Consider the following 19,810-nt stretch of genomic DNA (forward strand, 5'->3'; position numbering starts at 1 on the left):
TTGTAATTTCTTTTTTTAAGAAAAATAATGGCAAATAAAAAACAATTAAGGCAATATTAATAAGTCATTTTCTTTAAATACGTCACAAAAAAGACGTATTGAAAATTAATGACATGTCAATGCAACATTTCTAAAGAAACAAAACCACTTTAGTAGATGCTGGGTAGTAACAAGATAATGATAATTATTTAATTTATGATAAATAAAAGATTTAATTTCACGCTCCCATTCACACTACAAAATGTATCTCTAAGTAGTAAGAATAGGTTTCATAGTCACAACTTTACTATAAATTAGGATATATTCTTAATATTTAATTTATGTATATTAGTATCAAGATAATGATAATTAAGTCTATACATAAGAATAACAGGAAAATTGCAGGGAAATTGCATCAGAAGAAAATCTTTGTCTCCTCCAACTTTTCACAGCAGAAGAGGCAGGGAGTGAACAATGGACTTAATATGATCCTTCCCCCAAACTTATTTGGTGTGCAATCTAATCAAATCAAAGGTGGGAATTTTGTTTATCATAATTGAAGGGTAGATTAATTTATCATCAATTGCACTATCCCTGTAACCCCTGAATATTATTAGATTATATGTTGATTAGATAGACAATAAAAATATCAAACAAAAAAATACCAGGGATTTAGGACTAGATCAATGAAAAAAAAAATTAATCTCCCTCCAATATTTTATGGCTACATAAAGATAGACTTGTTCATTATGGGTATTTATGTATTAATCCTAAATTATCCTATTCATATTCCCCTGCAATCAATATCTTAATTAAGGCAGCTAGGGAAAAATAGAAAAAAAACCTGGATTATGCGATACAATTTTAAAATGTAGACTATTTGGCCCAGCTGTTTTACCGATATTATAGAATATGCTCAAAAACTACAAACATAAATAATTTGAATGCTATTTGCAGTTATAAACTGTTTCTAACGCCAGCATACTTATTTATCTTATTTTAACAGTTTTCCGCGGAAAGTAGTATAAAAAAATATAGAATAAATTCCAGTTTTGCCCTGTGAAAGACCGGAGATTATTATTATGATTTTTATATATCATAATTATAGAAAATTCTGTATAAAACGATACGATACATGATTTTTCGATGTCTCCACCTAAATCATGTTGTGTTTATATTAAATTTTGTTTCTTGTCTGCAAATTATTAAAGAAAGACCAATACTCATACCCAAGGACGTCCAATGGGGGGTGAATCGGTCATACCCCCCCCCTAATGAATTTGGGGGTGTCGTAGTCACCCCCAAAATGTTGAAATTTGAATTTTACCCCAAACCCCCCCAACAAAAAAAAATGAAAAATTGAACGTCATTGTCTATATGATATAAAGATAACCCCACCCCCCAACAAAAAAAATTGAATGTTGATTCCCCCCCCCCTCAAATAAAAAAGCTTGGACACCCTTGGTCATACTTTACTATAATAGACAGACGGACTGACGGACAAACATTTTATTCAAAGATTTGCTGTAAATACTGTTTGGAATCCGGAAATATTTTGGCCAAATTATTTTTTTACTCAGGGATCAAGGGATTGTTTAATAGAAGATAATTTTTCATTCCACCTCAAAATATTTTCTTATTTCTGATATTTAGAAAACAATTTTATTCTTCAAGTTTGAGGGGGGTGGGGGTATTATTTTTCTTCATTAATATATCCCTAGTCCCTGAAGAAGCCACTCCCTTTAACTTTAAATAAACCCCTAGCTTACTTTTCGAGTGTTTATGAAAAACTGTTTAACAAATTATTGTCCATCTGAATGTTGTTTAAGATCCAAAAACAGCTTAAACTAGGGATGGAGGGGACAATGGGCTGTTTATTACACTAGTCCCCAACGTTTTGTAATAACATTTTCTTATTCGTTGGCCTACCAACGTTGAGGACTTTTATTAAATTTTGATTGGTTATTTTAACCACTGCACTGATTGTAAATACAGAAGGGATATTTTAGTGTATTATCATTGGGAAAATACATCAATGTATCAACCATTGTCTTATCCCTTTAGATCCCTGGCTAAAACGAATTATTAAAATTATATATCAAAAAGTATTTGGATGTATTCATGTAAGATCTCATTTATAATAAACAGGTATTAGTACAGAGCGGGTATTATGCAATTTTTGTAAAAGGGGAGATAGGTCAACCTATAAGAGATAGGTAAAAAAAACCTACCTACTATTATAAATGGTTACTTTGTGAAAACATGATAAGTACGAACCATGCCTTTTCTGAGATTTAAATAAAATTTCTAAAAAAACATTCAAAAGAAACATCGAAAGGAAATAAAAATAAACATATCCTGCATTAGAGTAAAATACTAGAGGTTAAATATACCTTGTGCAACCTTTCTATTGGGCCTTTGAAAATCTCTATAGAAGAAAAAAACACTGTTTATAGGCAAAAAAAATTTGAGTCAAGATATTTTTTTTCTTCCAGATGTATTATCCATTTCCTTAGCCCTATGTACCTAAGTTTCGCATAAAAAGATGCTTAAATAAGTTGGGATGTGAAAATATTTTAACTCTCTTAAATTTGAAATCTAAAAACCTAAAAACAAAGCAATAAAGAAATGGTAAATTGGACATCTTTTATTTGTTGACCTTAAAACTTTGGGAACTTTTTAAAAATCTTGATTGGTTGGTTATGGTTGGCTATGGTACGGAAATACAAAATTTTAAGGAAATCTTTAAAAATTATCTACCCAACTTCTGAATATTTATTCGTGAAGTGGTCAAATAGGTAAGTTAAACTGAAATTCAATAATAATTTACATTTGGAGTGTGCGGGGAGTCAGTGACCTATTGGGATAATACAATGGACGATAAATTAATTAATAATTACCCTTTCTGTACTTTGAAACTATTACTTGAAACGTTTGAACCAAACAATCAAAATTTAATAATAGTACTCAAGGTTTTAAGCTAACGACTTATAGGGAAACGTTATTATAAAACTTTGGGTACCAGTCTCATTAACAGTCCAATGGCTCCTCTCTCCCCAGTTGCTCCATAAGATCTCTAAGATATGGCTTTATTTATGATATTCCTTGGAGGGGCAAGAACATTAATTTATGTAGTATTAACCTCTTCCTTTACACCTGATAATTATAGAATGTTTTCATCATAGTGATAATTAAGATACAATAAAATGTCGCAAGAAAAAGAAATCTGTTATTTGTGACAGAGAGAAAGGGAGGGAACATTGGATTATTAATTACACTAGTCCCAAAAGTGTTATAAACAAAATCTTCGTTTGATGATTTAAAATTTTTTATGGTAATCTTGATTGGTCGATAGAAACTAGCAAACTACATACGGAGTATTTTTGTTTATCATTATTGGGGTTTATACTAAATTATCATCCATTGTCTTATCCATAAAGATGACCATGTAAATATTAGGGAGAAGAAAGGATTGTAGAAAGTGTTTTAAAGAGAGAGAAAGAGAGAGAGAGAGAGAGAGAGAGAGAGAGAGAGAGAGAGGGAGAGAGAGAGATAGAGAGAGTGAGAAAGAAAGAGAGAGTGAGAAAGAGAGAGCGAGAGAGAGAGAGTGAGTAAAGAGAGAGAAAGAGAGAAAGAGAGAGAAAGAGAGACAGTGAGTGAGTGTAAGAAAGAGAAAGAGAGAGAGAGAGAGAGAGAAAGAGAGAGAGTGAGTGAGTGTAAGAGAGAGAAAGAGAGAGAGAGAGAGAGAGAGAGAGAGAGAGAGAGAGAGAGAGAAAGAGATTAAAATATCTTCCAGTAGCTTATTCCTTTACCCGTGGTTTTAAGCCACTTAAAGGATGAAAACAGTTTGTAATTATATTTTCCAGGGATGTGGGAAAAGGTATATGTACAAGTAACCATATTTTTAAGTCTACAGGGATCTAAAGGGATAAGACAATGGCCGATAAATTTATGTATATCCCCAATGATGATACACAAAATTACCACTTAAGTTGATTAAAATTAGTGGTTGAAACTTTTGGACAATGAAACATTCTACAAAATTTTTATTCAAGTCACCAAAGTTGTTAGGCCAACTAATAAGATAATATTATTATAATACATAAACATAAAAAAACATAAAAAACATTTATTCAGTGACAGATTACGCCCCGTCTTACGAAGCAGTACATACAATAGTACACCAAGCTACTGCTTAGTACCAGGTGTACTTTACAATTTTTCATAATATTTATAAATTTAAATTGCATGACTAACACTAGATGTTATGTGTGGCACTGATTAGGCTTCCCTAAAAGTAGGAATATGCGTATCCGAGATGTTTGCATTGCCTTTTTTAGGTTGGCATTAAGTTAATAAGAAAAATAAGAAGTAATAATGTCAAAATAAATGTAGGTAAAATTAAATGGACAGGGGAAAAAGAGAAGGAAAGAAGGGTTACAATAAATTTTAAGGCTAGTTTTTCTTAAATTTTAAAACCATTTCTGTAATTAATAAAGTAAGGTTTTTAATAAATCCAGGCAAATCAATATATTTTAAGTACATTCATTACATTCTTCAATATTACATATAGATTTAAAAAGTTCATCTTTAAGATTTAATGCAAATGTTTTTTTAGGAATATTCTCATTTAAAAGATCTTTTTCATGACAAAAATTATTCCATAGTCTTTGAAATGAAAATAATGGAAACCTTTCAATTTTTTTAAATTTGGCTATTGGAATGTAAAACTCACTAGAATTTCTTAGTTGTCTCTGATTTCTTAGATTATTTCTAATCCATACACCATCAAAAGAATTTGGTAGCCTCCAGCGAATAAAATCATAAAAAAATAGTAGTTTTGTATAAATAGATAGCTCCTTAATAGGCAAAACATTAATTTTCCTAAACAAAGGTGGCGTATGGCTGTTATAAGCGGATTTGTGTATAATTCTAATAGCTTTTTTTTGTAGAACTACTAAAGGCTTAATAGATGATTCTAAGCCACAGCTCCATGCTGGCAAGCAATACAATAAATGGCTATTTATAAAAGAGTGGAATAGTGTTACTAAGGATTTTTCACATAATATATGCTTAACTCTATTGATTAAAAACAAACTTCTAGATATTTTTTTCCTTAAATATTCAATATGGTATTTAAAGTTAAGTTGAGAATCAATAAACACACCCAAAAATTTAATTGCAGGAATTTCACTCTGTTGGTTGATATAACCCAAATATCTAATTTTATCTGTATCATTCTCATTTTCATTATTAAAATCTAATTTAATTTTAATTTGTTCCCAAGTTATGGAATCCTCCCTTTTATTAAAGATCATAAATTTAGTTTTAGTTGGATTAAGAGACATTTCATTGCAACGAAACCAATCACAGATATTTTTAAGTTCAATGTTGAGTATTTCAATTATCTCATTCAAATCTTTTCCTGATATCAAAAAATTACTGTCATCTGCAAAGAGTAGTGTCATTAAGCTAGTACAATTTTTAATATCATTGATATAAACTAGAAACAAAATTGGACCCAAAATACTTCCCTGTGGGACACCCTTGTTGATTCCTAATAAATCACTTTTTTCGCCATTTGTATAAACAAACTGATTTCTATTACTTAAATAGTTTTTAAACCATTCTAATTCTAATCCATGTATACCAATTTTTTAAAGTTTTTTTAATAAAATTGTATGCGAAATTGTATCAAAACATTTAGCAAGATCACAGAATACCCCTATAGTAATTAAATTTTCATTTTTTGCTTGTCCTAGATAATTCAAAAGGTGAATCATAGGATGTAGTGTAGATTTTTTTGCTTGAAATCCATATTGATGTTCATAGATAATTTGATTAAATTCAAGATATCTTGTGAGTTGTTCAGATACAATTTTTTCTAACAATTTTGAAAAAATAGGTAGCAAACTTATTGGACGATAATTGCCAGGGTTACATTTATCCATTTTAGAGCTGTTACTATATTTAAAAATTGGCAAAACTTTAGCAATTTTTAATTGTGAAGGAATTTGACCTGTTTTAATAGATTGGTTAATAATGTGAACAAGAGGTACGGCAATACTATTTATAATTTGTTTTAATAAACAATTTGATAATCCAAACATGTCAGAGCTCTTTTTATTTTCCATTTTTTTCACTAAATTAAAAAGAACATGAATATTTATTTCTCTTAGCTTAAATACACTGTCTGTATCAGGAATAAAGTCGCACGGATTAAGTGGGGAAGGGTTAATTTGGCTGGCAATTTCATCAGCAATTGAAGTAAAATAAGTATTAAATTTGTTAGAAATATCATGATTATTACTGTAAGATGTATCATTGACAATTATTTCATCTATACACGATGTCTTGTCATTTGATTTTGAGATTACTTGTCTTAAAGTTTGCCAGGTTTTTCTTAGATTTTCTTTATTTTGATTAAGTTGTTCCCTGTAAAAAATTTTCTTTGCATCTTTTATTGCCTTATTGTAAATGTCCCTATATGTTGTATATGCAATGTTATTTTCTGGTGTTTTATTTTTTGAATAAATTGTCCCTAGCTCAAGTTTTTTTCGTCTAGAAATCATAAGCCCTCCCGTCATAAATCCCTCTATTTTATGAATATTTTTATTAAATTTAACTTCTTTGATGGGAAAATGTAAATTAAAAGCACAATCAAATACTTCATGAAAGTTTTCAAAACTAATTTGTGGGTTTAATTCATTAAGAACATTACCCCAGTTGTTTGTGTTTAACATTGCATTAAATTGAATAATTTTTTCACTTGTTATATCCCTGCTGATAAATGTTTTAGGCTTTTCTGTTTTTTGTGTTTGAGAACTAACATGAAAAATAGGGAAATGATCAGAAATTGAGTTCAGAATAACGCCAGATTCCAATGTATTATTGCAAGAATTAGATAAAATATTATCAATCAATGTACATGAAGCATGTGTAACTCTAGTTGGTTTAGTAATTAAAGGCAAAAACCCGTTAGATAAAGTGTTCTCTATAAAATCACTTGTTTTTAAATGAGATTCAAATTTAAGGAGATCTAAATTCAAGTCAGACATGATGTAAGAGTCACCTTTATAAGATGACATTGCTGCTTGTAAATTTGATATTTTATCAATGAAATATTCCATCTGATCATTAGAACTCATGCCTTGTATTGGAGAATTAGGACGATAGACACAACTAATTATATTGCTTTTTTTCTGTTCAGTAATAACTTTCAATGTTAAAGATTCAAAAAGATTTTCTTCAAAATATGATAAATCATCAATTACAGTAAATCTATGTTTTTTATGAATATAGATTCCAACTCCCCCTCCCTTCCCCTTTTTTCTAGATGAGAATACAAAATTATAATTTTCAAGTTTATATAGATCTTGATCAATAATTGAAAATATTTCTTGAACACAAATTATGTCAAAATAAATGTTGTTTTGTAGAAGAAAATTGATATATTCTTTAAATTCATCAAATTTCGAGGGTAAGGAACCAAGATTCCAGCTTAAGAATTTTATCTTCCTGCAATTCTTAAATTTATTAATGAGTTGTGTGTTGTCAAAATAGGAACATTTTAAATCCATACTGAGATACGGGCTTTCAATTTCATTTTGATTTGCACTATTTAATTTATCAGCAAAACATTCATTTAGATAATTAATAAATGTCAAAATTTAAAGAAAAAATAGCACATAAAAAATGTTGTAAAATTTTTGCGTGGGAAATCTTAGGAAATTTTATTAAGGAAGGGAAGGAGAGAGGGGGTGAGAATATTTTAACTTCCTGTTGAAATAAGATATTTAGGGTGTATTAAAGGACATCTTTAAAAATTGAGGGGAAAAAAATAGCGAGAAATACTATTTTGAATAAAATTCAATTACTAGTTTAATTTAGAAGGTTAAGATTAGGTCATAATTACTATTATATATACTAACTTTGATCACTATTTAATTGTTCATTAGTTCATTGCATGATTTATCAAAAAACTTCACAGATTGTATCCTGTCTCCTTCGTTCTTAACATATTTGATCACTCTACCATCCAGGTGCCAGCATTTAAAGAATTGTTTACTTCTGATCAGTTTCTGCATTACATCATACCTCATTTTGGTGAGGTCGGCGCTTATCGAGTATCTCTCTACACCATTTTTGACGTCAATTTCTCTTATAGGCAGATTTTTTTTGTTTGAGAGGATAAAATCTTTCAATGGGCGACTATGGAACCTTACAATTATAGGTGGAACTTTGTATGATCCATTCTTGTCTTTCGGTATAGGCAGAATATGGGCATTTTTGATGAATTGACCTGGTTCAGTGGGCATTTTGAGACGGTTTTTGTTCGCCTCTAGCAGAGGTTTGAGGACCTCTTCAACTGCTTTCATGGCTTTATTAATACTTTGGGGACTAGTGTAAAAAACAGCCCATTGTTCCCTACCTCCTTGCTGAAATATCAGATGAAGATATGTTATGTAGTTATCAGCTAATAAAATTGACAGGTCGATAATATATCAGCCAACGACACTTTTTATAATACCATATGGTCGACTTATACCATTGTCGTTTTGACAGAGTATTTTTTTCTTCACAATTTGACTGTTACTTTTTTTGTTTTAAGGACAAACTATCTTTTGAAAGTTAACAACCCATGAAATAATTAAAGGCACAACTCATCGTCTTTTTTTCTTCATTTCAATGGATTTAATACAAGTGGATATTTTTAAAGCAAAAATTTTTACTTCAATTTTGGATGCTACTTTCGTCCTCATTTATTGGTCAGTACTTTGCTTAGGAGGGGAGAGAATAGAGTAAAAAAATTGATGGGGGTATCATTAAATTAGCCTACTTGAATAGAAAAAATGTTGCAAGTAATTATATATCGATTTTCATTTCTTAAGTTAAAAGGACACTCTCCATGTGCAGAAAAATTCATAAATAAAACGGAGGGAGGGGACATTAGACTGCTAATTATACTGGTCCCCAAAGTTTTATCATTCTCATTCGTTGGCTTAAAAACTTTGAACCTTGATTGGTTGATAATAAACTGAAGTATCAAAACTTCAATTCCCAAAAAAATAATGTAAGGGGAAATTCTGTTCATCATAATTGGGGTTGTGTAGATCAATGTATTGTCCATTGTCTTATCCCTTAAGATCCCTATATACAAGATGTTAATAACAATTTGATTAGATGTTTTAAAGTCAATACAAAACCTTAAAGTTTAACACGTATAGCAAAATTTGCTTATCAAATAGTATTATTAAAGAAGGAATTATAGGTATAAGACAATGGCTAATAAATTGATGTACATCTCCTATGATGATACATTAAATTATCCCACCTTTAGATTACAATTGGTGGTTGAACAGTTTGGACACACTCAAAATTCAATAAAAGTCCCCAAAGTTGTCAGGCTAACGAATAAGAAAACGTTATTATAAAACTTTGGGGACTAGTGTAATAAACATCCCAATGTCCCCTCCCGCCCTGATTATTAAAACTTGACAAAAATATTATTTTATTACCAGAGGATTAATCTCTTATCGCTGATAGCAATATAATAATTCAAGTAATTTTTAAAAATTAAAATTTTAACAGAATCTTAATATTGTAAAAATGCTACTTATTTACTAAGTATATTTGCGATAACTTTTATTTAATGAAATCTTCCAATTTTTAACATGTACAAAACGGCCTGCTTAATTGCTTCAAGATCCATGTCAGATCTATATAGGAAATAAATGTCTATAAACGAGCTCAAGTTTTCCAAGGAATATTTGTTTAAAACTCATAGTGCTCCAATAATCCATAATAAACTCTCACTGCCCAGAACGATAAGACCCATTATTTTACTTTATTAAAAATAAATTCCTTTTTTTAATTTCATGTTGCTATTTACCTTATATCAATGTATTTAATTTCTAATCATATAAAAGAAAATTTAAATTTATAAAATAATAAATGTAAGAAAACTCTGTTTTAAAAGAATTCGATTGTGGCGACACTTTGTGTGTTCAAATATTAAACTAAAATTGTAATCATCATCATTAACCCTTTGGTGATGGTAATGTAAAGAAAAAATATAATTTAAAAAATCTTTTTAAAATCATTTAGATTATTAAATATTTACTTTCTTTTAGATAGTAATGCCGGGTGAGGAAAATAGATTTATTGAGAAATAGATATGCATATAGAAAACTAGCCAATAGGGAGATAATTATATCGAGCCAACTCTAGTCAAAAATATTGTTTTGTTTATTAATGTCAATTTTAGTTTATAAAAAGATTTGTGCAAAAAGTAAATTTATCAAAAAAAACTGGGAAGGAGGGGATATTACACCGAATAATAATAGTACCCAAAGTTTTATAAACACGTTCTGTTATTCGTTGGTACAAACAAGCAGTGTCCAAATTTTTCCACCAATAAATTTAGTCTATAGAAGGGGTCATTTTGCTAATCATAATTTGGGGATGCACATCAATTTATTGTACATTGCCTTATCCTTTAAGATATCTGTACTATGACTTCATTCTTATAAATTTATCGTTCATTGTCCTATCCTCCCCTTTTCTGTAAAACATTTGCGGTAATTTGCCGAAAATTTTTGCACACTCTTTGTGCATCTGATTGTTTATATCTTAAATTTAATATGTACACACCTCTTGGTGAAGTGAATCAAGCAAATTTAGCTTGGTCAGTTTAGACATATAAATAACATTGAAAGGGCATAATCATTAGTTAGTTAGATAGTCAACCACAGTGTCCCCATAAATCATAATTGCAACAATATGAATGAATTTTTTGCACACCCTTTATGCATCTTCTTATTGTTTATATTTTAAATTAAATAACATGGAAAGGAATAATCCCTATATTGATAGTAAACCACCGTAACCACTTTTCTAGTATGAATTATATTATCCGATGGATTAGAACCAGTTCTAAGACATACTGAAAAATCATGATTAGCATCGTATTACAGACACGAATATTAAAAAGAATATTAATAATAGTTTTGTCAGACCAGACTTTCGGCCACAAAACTTGTTTTGATAAATTTTCATTATAAAATCCGCGGAAAGCTGTCTATAATACGATGCGATAAATAACTATTATTGTTTTGTTACTTTGTATATTAATAATATGATGTGCCAATTATTTTATTGTCATCATTATTTCATTAAAGATGCAAGAAAAGGTTTCATTATTAGCAGCTTAAGATCTCTGAAATAGCTAGTATAATTATACTCAGAATGTTGTATATTACACTGGTATCCATTGTCTTATCCCTTAAGATCCCTACAGTTATTTAATTATTACATCAACCTAACTTCCAATTAAATTAAAAATATAATTACAGAATTTAAAAGATTTTTTTAAATTCTTATTTTTGTGTTTTTGACAATTTTTCCTAATTATTTTTAATAGAAAATAATTGAAATTAAAATCTTATAAATGTATAAGTAGTTTAATAATAGGTTTAATACAAGAAGAACCATTCCTATATAATTATGGATTTTTGTAATCTGCTATTCTATACCCACTAATCAAGATTTAATATAAGTCCCCATAGTGTTTAGGCCAACGAATGAGAAAACCTGTGTATAAAACTTTGGGTACCACAGATAATTTACAGTCTAATGTTCCCCCTCTCCCTGTTCCTTACCCTTAAAATTTTAGCAATATACTTTTTAAGCAGCAGTAGGAACCAATTTTAATTATAGAATTATGTTTCCTATTATAGAAAAGTTTTGCTGCAACTCAACACAGTACAGTTATAGAAAAGTGTTGCTTCAACTCAACACAGTACAATTATAGAAAAGTGTTGCTTCAACTCAACACAGTACAATTATAAACAAGTGTTGCTGCAACCCAACACAGTACAATTATAAAAAAGTGTTACTGCAACCCAACACAGTACAGTTATAGAAAAGTGTTGCTGCAACTCAACACAGAACATTTATAGAAAAGTGTTGCTTCAACTCAACACAGTACATTTATAGAAAAGTGTTACTGCAACCCAACACAGTACAGTTATAGAAAAGTGTTGCTGCAACTCAACACATAACATTTATAGAAAAGTGTTGCTTCAACTCAACACAGTACAATTATAAACAAGTGTTGCTGCAACCCAACACAGTACAATTATAAAAAAGTGTTACTGCAACCCAACACAGTACAGTTATAGAAAAGTGTTGCTGCAACTCAACACAGAACATTTATAGAAAAGTGTTGCTTCAACTCAACACAGTACAATTATAAACAAGTGTTGCTGCAACCCAACACAGTACAATTATAAAAAAGTGTTACTGCAACCCAACACAGTACAGTTATAGAAAAGTGTTGCTGCAACTCAACACAGAACATTTATAGAAAAGTGTTGCTTCAACTCAACACAGAACATTTATAGAAAAGTGTTGCTTTAACTCAACACAGTACATTTATAGAAAAGTGTTACTGCAACCCAACACAGTACATTTATAGAAAAGTGTTGCTTCAACTCAACACAGAACATTTATAGAAAAGTGTTGCTTTAACTCAACACAGTACATTTATAGAAAAGTGTTACTGCAACCCAACACAGTACATTTATAGAAAAGTGTTGCTTCAACTCAACACAGAACATTTATAGAAAAGTGTTGCTTTAACTCAACACAGTACATTTATAGAAAAGTGTTACTGCAACCCAACACAGTACATTTATAGAAAAGTGTTGCTTCAACTCAACACAGAACATTTATAGAAAAGTGGTGCTGCAACTGAACAGAGTAATTTTTGTGCATTATGTTTATTTTTTTTATTAAATGGACACTCATAACCTTACTTTTAAATCTTAAAAAATAAGAAAATGCAAATAGATTAAAATGCATCTCTATTGATGATAAATAAAATTACCCCTACTTAAAATAAAGACTATTGGTTGAAAAGTTTGGAATCAACTAAAAAAATTAATGAAGATAACCCAAAACTTTTTGAGTCAACGAATAAGATACAATAAAACAATATTATCATTTTTATTATAACAAATTATAATTTTGTATTACAAGTTTAGATTATATTTAAATCAAATAAAATGTACTAAAAAAGTGTTCTTTTTATATGAAATAGCATTTTCTATGCATCGGGATGGTTGAAAAAAAATTATTCCCTGTTAACATCGCAGGGTAAATAACAGTATGGTTAGAGTTCCCCGCAGGGTTTAGGTTAGGAAATTTGTAAACTAGTATGAACTGTTAATTATACTAGTACCAAAAGTTTAATTTGTAAAAACCTTTAATGTACAGAAGGGGTAATTTTATTTATCATAATTTGAGGGATACATTAATTTATCGCCCATTGTCTTTTCCTTAAGATCCCTAGAAAAAAAGCTCTGGAATTTTGAAGGATAAGACAATGACCGATAAATTGATGTACATCCATAATGATGATACACAAAATTACCCCTTCTATAGATTACAATTAGTGGTTGAAACGTTCTACACCATTAATTAACCAACCTATCAAAATTCAATAAAAGTCCTCAAAGCTTTAAAGAAAAAAAATTAGAAAGCTTTACCATAAAACATTGGGGACTGTTTTTTGACTGTTTTTGTTGACAGGGAAAGTGCAAGTGCAAATATATTATTGAGAGTGGTGGCTGTGGAGGAGCCAATTTTGCTTCATTACTTTAAATTGAACCCATACAAAATTTTCTCCCATTGCTGCCATTCTTACCCACCCCCAGGGATCTGCATGGATAAGACAATGGATGATAAATTGATGATAAACCCTCAATACAATAAACAAAATTATCCCTTCTGTAGATCAAAATTTTTGATGGAAAGCTTTGGACACTGCTACAACATAGTCTTTAAATCAAGGAATAAAAGAATATTTTTTTTAAACTTTGGGTACCAGTGTAATTTACTCAACAATGTCCCCTCTGTCCCTGTTCTATCCCCATTGCAAATTTTGATCAGCGCAGCTATTTTCTTTATCCTGATTGTCCGTTTATCTGTCCGACAGAAAATAAATGACTGTATCTTCTTTTATTATGAACAGATTTTCATAATTTAAAACACCAATTGCTTATATAAATCTACATTTAAATTTCATTAAATTACTACTATTATAAGGCAAGGAGGGGAAATTGGGCTGTTTATTACACTAGTCCCCAAAGTTTTATAGTGACGTTTTCTTATTTGTTGGTTTGGGGACTTTTACTGAATCTAATTGGATGGTTTATTAAGTTGAGTGTCCAAGTATTACTAATTGTAATCTACAGAAGGGGTGATTTTTGTGTCATCAATAGGGATGTACATCAATGTATCGGCCATTGTCTTATCCCTTTATATCCCTGACTATTATTCTTTACTAATTAAAATTGTTGTTAGCTTGTTATTGCTTCGCTACTTATAGACATGAATTGTCCTTGTTAATTACTATTTTTTACATTTGCAAAATTTTGCTTACTATTAGCATTAGGGCTAAATTTAAGTAATCTAATTCTGATCAGTAAAGCTACTCTGTAATTTACTATAAAAACATTTGAATGTTTAATCTTTTATGGTCATATACAGAAATATATCATCTGAGGATTAGATTAATTCTTTTTTATAAAGTAGTAAGTTTTTTTTTCTTGAGTTTAATAGCTACAGAAACGATTGGGCTATCTAATCCAGTAGCGATTTTAGGCTATTTTATTTTTTCATAGTAAAATTTTTGGGATGGTTTTAAGCTATTTTTTTGTCCCATGATAGGCTTAATAATATACTAATAAATAAATTGTGTAAACAATTTTAAATCTAATGTTGAATGGGTTTTCATTTCCGGTTTTCATAGCTCCTTATTTTTTAAAAATTTAATTTCAATATTTCCCTTAAAATCTTCACAATATTTTGGAACATTTTTTTAGGATTAAGCTGCGTCGCTACATATAAAACTTTTCTAGTCGGTGCAACATTTAGTAATTTCATTATTATGCTACACATTTTGAGGCAAATTACTCAAAATGCAAAATACATCTTTTTGCTTTTTCATATACTAAAAAATAAGCTTTTTTGCTTTTTATAACTTTATTATTAGAAAAATATAAACTTTTCATGGATAGTTTGATTTTAAAAATTCAAAAATACTTAAAAATTCTAAATTTACACAAAAAAAATCTTCACATCCCTAAAAAGAATATTTCGTGATGCGAGACGCACTTTTTATATGTCAATCTTTCCCCCAAAAAAGTCTAAAATTGGCGTAACCCACTTTTGTATAAAGAAAGGGTGCAATATAAAACGTGGAGCGCACATTGATTACGAGAGGGGTATATAAGTGGGGGGGGGGGGGATTATTCATATTTTAAAACATGCAAACAGACAATTATTGTAGGGGGGACAAAGTCACTCAAAAATCAGCCACGTGACGTCATATAATTGAGGGATTATCTTTCTCTTTTTTTTGTGCTTTTCTTTCCTACTTCTCCTCTCATCTCCCTTATTGTTATGACGTCACCTGGCTGATTTTTTTAGTAACTTTGTCCCCCCCCCCTGCTGCCAATCATTTTAAAGCACACTTACCTTGATTGAGTAGGCGTAGGACGTGTGACTTGGACAGATTACTGACGGTGGAGTTCTCAATAGTTTCCCGCTCCGTCATTAACTCTTTAATATACTCGTCCTTGTCCTCGGGGATATCAATCTGATCCGGCTTCGGCGGTATATCCACAATTCTGCTGGCGGCTGCAGCCGCCTGGGACGTCAGCCCAGCGGCTGTCAGGCCTTGTAATCCGGCGGCGGCGGTTAAAACACCGCCTGCCGCCGCGTGATGTGCCGGCATGCCATTGGCCATGGTGTATGAAACAGTGGCACCGGCTTGGTTTTGCTGCTGCTGGCTCATGTACTGCTGGCTGCTCAGCAGGGTGGGTGTAGTCGCAGCCTGCATGAGGCTTGTGTAGGGCTGCATGTGACCGGCGGCGGCGGCTGCGCCAGGGTGTTGATGGCCTGCGGCTCCGGGATGACCACCTTAGCAAAAAAATTTATTTATTTGATTTAAATTTACAAGTAATTTACAAGTAAACATATTTTCAAGTATATGGGGAATTAAAGGGATAAGTCAATATTAGAAAAGTTTATAAATATCCTAAATAATGATACACAAAAATACCCCTTCTGTAGATTACAATTCTTGGTTGAAACGTTTTGACACTAAACCTAATTGACCTACCAATCAAAATAAAAATCTCCTAAGATTTCAGCCAACGAATAAGATGACTAGCGGCTACTTCACAAAAACAAATAATTAAATTAATATAATAGTTATTTATCGCATCGTATTATAAACAGCTTTCCGCGGATATAAATATGTACAATTATAAGATAAAAATAGTTTTGTTACCCTGAGATGCCAAAGGCACTGGATAACAAAACTGTTATAATAATGATATAATACGATACGATACATGATTTTTATGTATGCCGGTTCTAATCCAGCGGATAATAATTGGTTTCGAAGCTATACTGGAATTAATTTAAATTAAATTCCTAAATTCTAAAACTTTTTAATTGAATTACAAAAAAAAGTTTATTTAATCTTGTAAATTAACTTTAAATCAACAAAAAAATGGATGGAAATTTAAATTAAATCAAAGTCTTTACAAAATTCTTTTTTTTAAGAAAAAAATAGTTAATAAGGTTTTTAAGTTCTTTGTTTTTTTGTAGAAATAAAACAATAAATTTAAATCTATCAATTTATATTTATAATGTGCTTCTTTGTTATTTGTTGATTATATTTTTTTTGCAATCATAAAATATAAAAAAAATATGAAAATTACTTTATTTGGAAAAAAAGTTTATTTTTTTATTTTTGAATAATTCTTTTTATTACAAAACCCTTATATTTCTAAAAATATAAAAAAGGTTAAATGTTAATTGAATCCTTTTAATGTCTTTTTGCTGTGAAAAAGTAATTTTAAGGTGATTAATTTTATGAGACATTACTTTTTAGAAAGTGAAGCTTTTCTACATTGAATCCATACATCAATTTACAGAAAGATCGTGTTGCTAATTTAGGCATGTTAGACCTGTCCTATCGACTTCCAACCTTGTAATTCTTATAAATCTTTAGACGATAATGAATAAGTTTAGACGTAATTCATCTATTTATTGCATACGGCTGTTACATTAATAGAAATCGGTGCTCTATAATTGTTAGCGTTCTTTTCTACGACTGCCAAAATTTTAAAGCTTTGCCTTCATAGATTTGCCATCCTTGTTTTATTTATCTTTAAACAATAGCAATTTGGCGTAATTACTACATATGAAATTTAAATTAATCTCCCTCCAAGTCAAATTTACAAATTTCTTATACATGTCAAAACTTTTTCTGCTTTTTGTGATTTGTAAGTTATTTTATTTTCAAAAGAAGGAAAAAATAAAATTATAAAAGAATTTGGCATTGTTTTTATTTGTTAAAGATTGACAGGGATCTTAAGGGATAAGATAAGTGGACGATAAGGTAATGTACAATGTACATACATCTCCAATAATTAAAAACAAAATTACCCCTTCTGTAAAAAAATGTTTGGACACTACTATTTTTGGGCCAACAATAAGATGATTTCAGTGTAATTAACAGTACAATGTCCCTTTTCTTCAAAAGATCTATCATGCCTAAAGATAATATCGTAATGCCTCAAACTTTTCTGCTAATTTATTTCAAAGTTATTTTGTTAGTAAAAAAACTATACTTATACTATTTTTCCACTATCCTCAAAAACATTTTGTCTCAATACTGATAATTTAAAATGAATAGAAATAGATCTCGACAGCCAATTCAACAATTTAAACCTTTTAAGCCTTTTTTAAAAAAAAAACAGTGTAATAAGAGAACTGTCATATCAGAAAAAGGTTTTAAAGACATCCAGGGAATATTTATGTCATAAAAAGTCTTTACTTTCGAGCCATTTTTCCAACTTTTTTTAACAAACCAATCAAAATTGAATAATAGTACTCAAAGTTTATGAGCTGATACTTTGGGTACCAGTGAAATTTGTAATTGAAAATTAGTCTATAACTTATAAAAATAATTCAGCAAGGCATCTTTTTTTTCTGCCAGTCGAATTAAAAACTTCCTTTTGAAGAAAAGAAACACTATACTATTTTTAAAAATCATTAAAAAACTATTTTGTCTTAATCATGATAAATGAAACCTAAATGAATGATTGTCATACTAAGAAAAGTGATTAGACATCTAGGTAATTTATGTTTAAAAAGGTCTTAATGGTACATCGCTTGCGGGAGGTTTTCAAGTCCTGAGAATGCAATTATACCTGTGGCCGTTTGTCCGCTGGCCGCTTGTGCCTGGAGCATGGCAGCTGGCATCTGCAGGTAGGGGTAGCCCAGGATGGAGTACCCGTACCCTCCCACTCCACTCATAATAAGATTATAAGAATAGCGTTATATTTCAATAAAAATTTTCACTTTCTTTCTTGCAATAAAGTATTCTAAATACTTTATTATATAACTTTTATTTTCAAAAAATGTATTTTTCTAACTGATATAAATCACTATGATGATGTAGCGTGGTATGTTGTTAGCACTGCTTGAGATATTATGACAGACTGTTTGTAAGGATATGAACTCGTAAACATTATCTACCAAACTCCGTGATCTACACCCCCTACCTCCTCCCTCCTCTCTCCCTCCGTGATCTAACCTCCTCCCTCTCTGTGTCTCTCTCTTATTATTCTCTCTCAGGGTCCCTCTCTCTCTCTCTCTCTCTCTCTCTGTTTGTCTCTCTCCCTCTCTTTCTCTCTCTATTTCCCAACACTGAAACACAGTTGATTTAAAATGGAAGTAGGGATAAAAAGTTCTCAATTTTCTTATTTTTTATTTACATATCTAAAATTTTATGTCGACCATATGGTATTGAATGAAAAAGGTAATGGCTAACCTATTATCAACCTATTATTGATTTGACTTTATGGATGTTTACTATTTGTTATCAAATAAAAGAGATAATGGCTGACATATTGTCGAATTGTAATTTTTCTATGATAATAGTATCTACAAATTGTATTAAATAAAAGTGTTCATGACTGACATTTTATGAACCTAACTTTATTATTGCAAAAGTTCGTCAGCAAGTTGACCTAAATAGTACATATCATTGGGTTAGAGAATCAAAATTTCAGGATTGTATAAAAATTTATTTTAAAGTTGATTATTCTTAAATCTATTAAAAAATTAATTAGATACAGGATTTCTGCAATGGACATACTTATATTTTTAAATTAATTAGAAAGACTATTTGATTTGAACATTATATAATATAAAAACGTTGTAAAGTTTCTAAGCTTTCTGATTATTACAAAAATTTTCATGTGAAGATCGAGTGGACAATTCTAACATACCTAAATCAACATTTAGAGTTTTGGGTTTTGGTTGCTTTTAATAATAGATTATAAAAAAGGTATTTTTTTATTCTAACTTCCTCTTCAAGTATACTGTGAAATTGTGTGTGTTCGATTATTGTCTCCCTTTCCCTTCTCTCTCTCTCTCTCTCTCTCTCAATAAGAATCCCTTTATGATATCTGACCATCATAACAACAATGCTTGTCTCTCTCTCGTCTCCCTCACACACTCTCTCTCTCTCTCTCTCTCTCCCTCTCTCTCTCTATCCCTCTCTCTCTCTCTCTCTCTCTCTCTCTCAGTGTCTTCTTCAAACTTCCATTGAAAGTTGAAAGAAGAAAACAGAGAAAGAGAGAGAGAAGAGAGAGAGAGATAGAGAGTAAATTTAGATGGAGAAATTACAAGACCTTTAAATTTATGCCTTAAACTTCTGTTTTATGTCCTTACAATTATCTAT

At 30.2% G+C, this 19,810-nt stretch overlaps 1 protein-coding gene across 1 annotated transcript in view; it reads right to left on the minus strand.

Annotated features, from left to right (window-relative positions):
* The window catches only part of LOC145322923 (uncharacterized), a 91,152-nt gene extending 72,465 nt beyond the window's left edge, over positions 1–18,687 (minus strand). Inside the window, exons 1-2 of the mRNA XM_080165287.1 lie at positions 18,273–18,687; positions 15,523–15,966 (exon numbers count right to left, since the gene is read on the minus strand). Coding sequence (XP_080021413.1) covers positions 15,523–15,966; positions 18,273–18,378 — 550 coding nt within the window. The 5' untranslated portion in view covers positions 18,379–18,687. The remainder of the gene's footprint in view (positions 1–15,522; positions 15,967–18,272) is intronic.
* Between the last annotated feature and the right edge of the window lie 1,123 nt (positions 18,688–19,810).

The sequence above is a fragment of the Acartia tonsa genome, chromosome 6 (assembly GCF_053477335.1).
Source record: "Acartia tonsa isolate MP-2025a chromosome 6, ASM5347733v1, whole genome shotgun sequence".
In the NCBI taxonomy this organism is placed as follows: domain Eukaryota; kingdom Metazoa; phylum Arthropoda; class Copepoda; order Calanoida; family Acartiidae; genus Acartia; species Acartia tonsa.